This window comes from Solanum tuberosum, unplaced genomic scaffold, assembly GCF_000226075.1.
Source record: "Solanum tuberosum cultivar DM 1-3 516 R44 unplaced genomic scaffold, SolTub_3.0 scf00086, whole genome shotgun sequence".
In the NCBI taxonomy this organism is placed as follows: Eukaryota; Viridiplantae; Streptophyta; class Magnoliopsida; order Solanales; family Solanaceae; genus Solanum; species Solanum tuberosum.
This window is the reverse complement of record NW_006239010.1, coordinates 984,695-992,722: the sequence shown is the minus strand read 5'-3', so window position 1 is coordinate 992,722 and position 8,028 is coordinate 984,695. Positions and strand designations below refer to the sequence as shown.

Below are 8,028 nucleotides of genomic sequence, written 5' to 3'. Positions count from 1 at the left end.
ACTTCATACCGTTTGATTTTCAAAAATTGAAATGTAATAAGTAAAAGTGAGAGCAGAGAATAATAGTTAAATTTAGAATTTCAAAACATCAGTTTCACCTTAACTAGAGGTTTTGAGTTCGAGTCTTGGTATAGAAAAAATCTTGTTAAGAGCGTCACCCTCAAATGGATCCTGCAGTGTGCGATTTAAAGTAGTCGGAGCTATAATATGGACTCCAAATACTGAGTGAAAAAATTTAAAAATTTAATAAAATATTATTAATTTTTTTTTAAGAGATATGTAAGATCAATGAGACTCTATAATATAAAACGGAGGAATTAATCATTAAAATGTTAATATAATGCATGGTACTTTAGCACTCTAATTGCTCAAGAGACTTCCAAACTTTTATACCAAGGGGTACTTTGGTTCATGAACATTTGGGCAAGGGTGTCCTCCTATCAATCGGATTGGGTTGAATTTGAACGATCGCAAGTGTTATATGAATGGATTGAATTAAATTTAGATGATCAAAATAAATTGAATTAAAGAAATAATTTGTTCAAAAGTTATTTGTGCTGCAATAAATTGAGCTAAAATAGGTTAGAAATGTGTCATAATTCAATCCGTTCAATTCTTATTAAATTTTAATTTTATTTTTTTGTTCTTTTATAATGTTTTAGTACATAATAAAATTATTTTTCTTTATTATAGTTATGTATACTATATTAATAAAAATATTATTTTTTTAAAAATATTTTGACAAAATTTATCATTGATCAATTTAGGCTACATATCAATTTAACAAGAATTGCCTATTCTAAAATTATAATTTTTCCTGTTTCTAAATATTCTCAAAAGTAAATTTAGAATTTTTATTTTTTGAATTCTGGATAACAATAATATTTTTGTCAACTGGGCCTTAGATAAATTATTTACATATTATATAAAAAATTTAACAAAAATATATAATATCAGTAAAATAATTAGATTATGTCGAACAAAGATAGAGCTAAGATTTCAATTTCATGTGTTAGTAAGTTTTAGACGGCCCATTTTAAGTGCTAATAAAAAAGTTTTAAATTTAATATACATATTTAAAGAGCTTCTTGCTACAAATATATTATTTGAGACATTTACAAGTGTGGTCTATTATCTATAAAGTGAGATGAGGATTATGAGATATTGAATTAGTTTAAGTGCACGTAAGTTGGCTTGAACATCACAATTATTAAAAATGTATATTTATTCTTGAACAATAATTATCAACTTCAATTAAATTTGTATATATATAGACCAAGCTCACATCTGATTAGCTAATTAGTGAGTCAATAGCTTACAATCTTCACTCGACCACCCATTAATACATAAATCAAGGAGAAGCTGGTTAGCTAATTGGTGAGACAATAGCTTACTACCTTAGCCTGACCACCCCCAGTGCCATACCCCCTAATTTTAACTATGGCTCCGCCACCCCTGAATATTCTTATTTATTTTTTGTTTATATAAATATTCTTATTACTTATATCATTTGGGGAAAAATGTCTTTTCATGTCATAGAAGCAAACTTTTGATTATAAATCTTATCTATTACGACATAAAAGTAATATCAAGAATTTTACAGATTCTACTTCCTTTTCTTACTTTAAATTTCCTTCGGTAAGGAACAAGAGAGGACAAATCAGTACTCCCTATGTTCTTAATCACTTATCTATTTTTTTTAGTTATTTTTAATTACTTATTTATTTTAACAAATCAAAAAAAGACAATATTTTTTTACCTATTATACCCTCAGTTAATTACTTTGAAAAAAAATAGTAAAACTTTTTGAAAATCTTAAGTTTTTAATTAATCCACTTCATAATTAATATGGATAAAATAATAAACTAGGTATGTCAATAATTATTCTCTTGATAGATGTGTCAATTTAAAAGTAGACAAGTAATTGGGACAAAGGGAGTACAACAAATTCCACAATCACCCTATTAGAAGAAAAAAAAATTAGCGATGAATGTGCGTGTGTTTTCAATAAACATTTGAAAAGTGAACATTTAATAGTTAAAGTGTGTTTTAATAAATATTTGATTAGAGTTCAAGCAAAATACTCATATACTTAATAATTTAGATATGAAAATAAAAAAAAAAGGAGATATTTTCTAAGTTTTTGACCGTTCAACCAAAAAAAGAAGTGTTGACATTTCAAGTGAATAGTTTTTGCATAATTATTAATTGCACTATGTCATGTCGAATAATAATGTGTCGTGGCTGACTCAATTAGTTCTCTTACAAATGGAATATTCAAAAACCAAAGATTCGAATCTATTCTTTTGTTAGGTTTATTCTTTTATCTCATTTCTAATGCTGAATTTCCCTTGTTCTGATCCTAATTTTAATAAATTTTTATTTTCATACATTGATAATATAAAAATATCACAATATTAATTAAGTTATAAAAAGAGATAACTACTGATAACTGTTCATGATAAGTTTATAACTTACATCAAGAGTAAAGTAAATTAAAGGGAAAAATATATATAATAGCAAACTATTAATTTAAATTAAATGCTATAAATATATTTTGATTTAATTGTACCCTATAGCAAACTATTGCTATTTTCACCACTCTTCCTGGTGGAATCTCGCTTGCTAATCTCGTTTGGTGACAGTCTCGCTCGCCTCTCTCGCTTTTATACAAACACAAACACATAAAAATGTGTTTGTGTTTGTATAAAGCGAGAGGAAATTGTATATATACATATATTTTCGTTCTCCTCTCTCCCCTCTCCCAGATCTCGCTCGCTACTCTCCCAAATCTCACTCGCTACTCTCCCAAATCTCGCTCGCCACCCTCGCCTCTCTCACTTATACAAACAGAAACGAAATGTATAAATTGTGCTTTTGCTTGTATAAAGCGAGAGAAAATTGTATATACACATGCAAATACATATAGCTTCGTCCTATACACTTATAATTATACAATACAAATATTTCTCTACCCAGTTTTCTTTTGCCTTTCTCTCTTTCTCGTTTTATACATACACAGATTATAGAATTGATCTTTTGTATACAACTGCTTTCTTTTGTATATGTATAGCGAATTATACATATATATGTTTGCTATGAAGTGCAATTATGCAAACTTTGCTATAGCATACAAATATGAATTCTGTATTTGCTATATGTGAAAGTTGCTCTAAATTAAATGACCTGCTAAAACTTATTAAAATATTATAAAAAAATCTTTGACATTGAATATATATTAGTTATATATTTGGGAAAATTATATAAAGTAGAAAACTATTAATTCAAATTAAATGTTATAACTACAGTTTCATTTAATTCTAATATGTAGTAAACACTTTGTCATTCGCCTCTCTCCCCAGAAATCTCGCTCGCCACTCTCCCTTGCCTCTCTCACTTTATACAAACACCAATGTATAAATTGCATTTGTATTTATATAAAGCGAGAGAAAATTGTATATACAAATACATATATTTTCGTCCTATACACTTATAATTATACAAATACAAATCTTTCCCTACCAGTTCTCTTTTGTCTTTCTCTCTTTCTAGCTTTATATAAACACAAATTATACAAATTACAATGTATAATTTGTGTTGTATAAAGCGAGAGGGAGAGAGATTTGATATGCAAATGTTATATTTCAATTCAATTGTATACAAATTCAAATTTTATGCAGATATAGAAACACAATCATTGATACATATTCGTAGTAGTTACTTATATACAATTATCTAACCAATATAAATATACAATCGCTGCACTTTTATACAAACGAGATGCCTGCCTGCGATTTGTACAAATCTAATGCTCCATAGAAAACATAGTTTGCTATGGAGCGCAAATAGCAAAACTATAACTATAGAGCGCTAATATGATTTTTATGTTTGCTAAACTTAAAATTTAATCTATTAATTTTCGAATTAGTTTTTAAATGAACATAAAAAGTTTGACTTTTTGTGTTAATTAATTCCATATCTATAACATCCTTGAACTTTACAGAGAATGACTACTTACCTATAAATTGTAATAATATTTTAGATTAGACAACGATTTCCCACATTCATAACATCACTAGAATTAATTAATTGATATATCTATGTTGTCAAATTCATAGTTTTAACTTGAAAAGAACCAATAATACAACAAAAAAAAAATAGTAATTGTATACATATATATGGTGCATTGCATGTATATAACAATTTGCATCTTCTTGGGTGTATATAAATTGATCAAATAACTTAAAAGGACGAATGCTCTTAGTTTATCATTTGGACTATAAAGATGTTATTTATTATCTTCAATTCTTCATATCTTATGTTCAAATATTGTCGAAGCAATTAAATCGGGGAATTGGTGGTGTTCATGAGCCGATTCCCTTCATATTTATTAATATGAGATGAAAAAGGTACTAATAAGTTTTTTTTTTAATCAAAATTTCAAAAAAAATCCAGAGAAATAATTACTTTTAGAGTTATAAAAATTTAATCAAGTAATGTGACATTAGAGATATCGTTCAATAAGGATATCAAATAGTAAATTAGCACCGTAAGTGAAAGAAATATATAGTTTTCTCAATGTTATTTTTTTCTTCAAGGAGTCGTTTGGTTCAAAAATAGATTATCTCAAGATTATATTCTTATCGTTATAATTAGGGTTTATAACCAATATAGATAATTCTATCTTCTTTACGAGTAGATGTATAATTCCATGATTTTGATATAAAGTTTATTCTGATTTTAGCTAATATCCATAATTAATATTGGATAAATTATTTAATTTCAAATTTTATATTTATATTGAGATAAACGTCCTAATCCCCTATAATCAAACAGCCTTAATAATCAATATTTTTTTATATAAACATGTGAAATGTTTACGTAAAGTTGACAAAATTAAAGGTGCAGGGTACGATGACATAATCCATGAAGTCATTATCCTAACATTTGATAGAGAAGCTAAGAAAATAATGGTATTTTTAATACATAATTTATTATATTTGTGTATCTGAATATTTTTATTTTAATAGTGGAGTCTTTTAATTAAATCTGAAGTTTAAACCTTTCACTTCAATTGTGGAGTACAAAGATTTCTATAATAGTCATCTTCTATAACAATATTTCAGTATAATGATCAAGTTCTTTTTAAAATAATTTTTTTTGTTAAGTTATATCATATTATAACATGCAGCTAAACAATATCTAGCTAAACGATTTTGCTATAGAAAAATTTAATTGTATATATAATTAATATATTTTCCTCTACTTAAGTCCCAAAGCATGAATTTCACTAATTAATTCTTGTGAATATTACTTAAATAACTCTAGTAAGAATAATATTTTAGAAAGTGATACATCACCAATTACAAACTAAGCTTGAGACTCAAATTAGTGAATTCCAAAAGCTTCTTTCAATAGTGAAGTGTACATATATTCACAACACCATGTGACAAAATAGTTTACTACAAAAGAAAAAAAAACATGATTTTACTTTAAGTTGACACCAAAACAAATGTCTTTCAAGTCAAGTAGTTAGAGAAAAAGATACACAAGCTTTCTAATAAAATCCATAGATTTATTTTTAAAAATCCCTCCAAAATTCCAATTATATCATGAGATATTTGGCACTTAATTTTGAATCATCCAACTGAAATAACTACCTTTAACTGTCATTTCATGTTTAAAAGGCTGGTGGCCAATCAAAACTCTAAAAGTCTACATCAATTTTTAGTCATATAAAAATGTACTAGAAAACCAACAAACTTTATCATAAGATTTTGTATGAACCATTAATGTGTACAGTACTCCAAAAGTTGTCTATGTAAGTGCATTTGGTTCATGTATATATCTAACTTCTCAATTTCTTCACATGGGCTTAATTAGCATATCAGTATCGGTCTATTGTCACAATTTTTTCTTATAAGTTGGTTTGGATCTTGATGAGCTTGTTGAGTTTAAATATATTTACTTTAATATATGACAATATTTTATTATCACAATTCGACTTGTAAGTAGATCTGAAACTTAAACGATGAGGATTTCAACACTTACTTTTTTGTCACAAATTGATATTTACTTTGATATATAGCAATATCGATCTATTATCATAATCTCACTTGTAAATATATTTCATTGGAAAGTACTTGAACTTGAGGGTTTCAACACTTACCTTTTGTCTCAAATTGATAGTTACTGTGATATCTGTTATCATAATTTGACTTGCGCAGTTCTTGAACTTGAACTATGATGGTTTTAATGCTTAATTTCTTGCATCAAATTGATGTTTACTTTAACTTGTACCTTTTTTAAATAGTTATATAATAGCATCGATAGTTTCAAGAATTGTCCGCTTATTTGTCCCTCGAATTATGTTACACTTTTGGTTTCACTTTTTTTATTGCATATTATTTTTGGCTTATTAATTGGTGATGGATTTATTTTGTGATTATGATAATAAGCTACGTAACTAATAAGTTATAATTAATACAAACTTTTTTCTTTGTAGCATTTAGTTGAAAAGATGAATTCAATTGAGATGAAGATTAGAGGAGAGCTCGAAAGGGATGTTGAAAGGGATTTAGAGGATGAAATTAAAGAAGGAATTTGCCAATTAGCACTAAGATTACATAGGCTTTACAAACACCAAGAGGAAAGGAACACAAAGAAATCAATTGACGATCATGGTACAAGAGATAATACGCGAGGTACAAACACTAAAGCACTCTCTGAAGTGAACATAAATATAAAGATGGAAGGAGGGACAAAGATTGAAATAAAAGAAACCAAGAAAGAAGCACGTCGTCCGATTTCTAATAAGGCGTTGAATAACATGCAGAAAATGGTTAGTACTCGTCCACCAAAATTTGACTGGACACAGAGTTTAAGGTCTGGACAGACTCACATCACTGGTTATGATAAGATCGATACTTCCAGAAAGCAGGTTATAAATAAGAATGGTCAACAAAATGTTAAATTCATCGAAAGTGCGGGGAAAAAATCTACTAGAGGTTTGAAGTAGAGGGAAGGGAATTTAAAATTTGGAAGTCAATAACACAATGTTTTAAGTTTTATTGTTGTTTGGTTTTTTTCTTTGACCCAACTTTGGGATTTTATTCTTGTTTGATTTAGTAGGGTTACTATAATGCTGTGTGATATAATAAACCTCAAGGAATGGCATTGACGATGATACATTTGTTGTGGTTTTTATAGGATTTGAGGATTGAAGTACTAATAGGTCTCGAACATAGCGATTCAATATATATTTAAAGTTTATGAGTTTTGAATTTGTAAATTAATAATTCTGAAATTTATTATATGTATATATATTCAGTGAATCTCTCAAAAAAAAATATAGGATTTAGATTAAGATTGTTGTGTTCTACCAAACCATTACTTCTCACGATAGCTCCGAGTGCGACCATAATCTCAAAATATCATTTTCACTTTTAAAAAAAATTAGGTTTGCAATAAGAGAACCCTTGCACTAAAGGAATGTGTATATCAAACTAATAATTGCACGATATGCGTTTGTTTATAAACTTCTACTCTTATCAAAGTTTAATTAATATGTATTTATATATCATTAAATCACATAATCATAATAAGTTGATATCATTTCAACATGTTGATTTTTGGATAAACTACCTTATTAGACATACATCACTACTATATATACTAATATTATCTTTACTTTTAAACAATTACATATATTACCATTTTTAGTATTTTATACCATATATTAATATATTATTTGAAAATACTATTAGATACCCACATCCCTTAAAACTATTATTGATTAATTATCTGCTTAAATAACTCTTTCACTCCAAATCAACCACTATCTCTTAATTCTCCCCTCCCATGTTTATCACTCAATTATTTCTCCTCCTTTCTGATTCAAGAATTTCACCTTACAATTTCATTTCAACAATAGTTAATCTACTCTCTTCTTCTCAAGATATCATCACCACAAATTCTCCTGAACCCAAATATCATTTTGTATTGTTCATTTATCACGAGTTCCAATCA

The 8,028-nt window shown here is 27.2% G+C and overlaps 1 protein-coding gene across 1 annotated transcript; it reads left to right on the top strand.

Annotated features, from left to right (window-relative positions):
* The first annotated feature begins 5,785 nt into the window (after window positions 1-5,785).
* LOC102580850 (uncharacterized) lies at window positions 5,786-7,188 on the top strand. Its single transcript, XM_006346735.2, has 2 exons — window positions 5,786-5,821; window positions 6,506-7,188. The coding sequence occupies exon 2, from the start codon at window positions 6,521-6,523 to the stop codon at window positions 7,016-7,018; it is 498 nt and encodes a 165-aa protein (XP_006346797.1). The 5' UTR covers window positions 5,786-5,821; window positions 6,506-6,520; the 3' UTR covers window positions 7,019-7,188.
* Window positions 7,189-8,028: the final 840 nt, after the last annotated feature.

Bases quoted from the DNA above. Each gene is read 5' to 3' on its own strand.
- LOC102580850 (XM_006346735.2), top strand. From the start codon at position 6,521: ATGAATTCAATTGAGATGAAGATTAGAGGAGAGCTCGAAAGGGATGTT.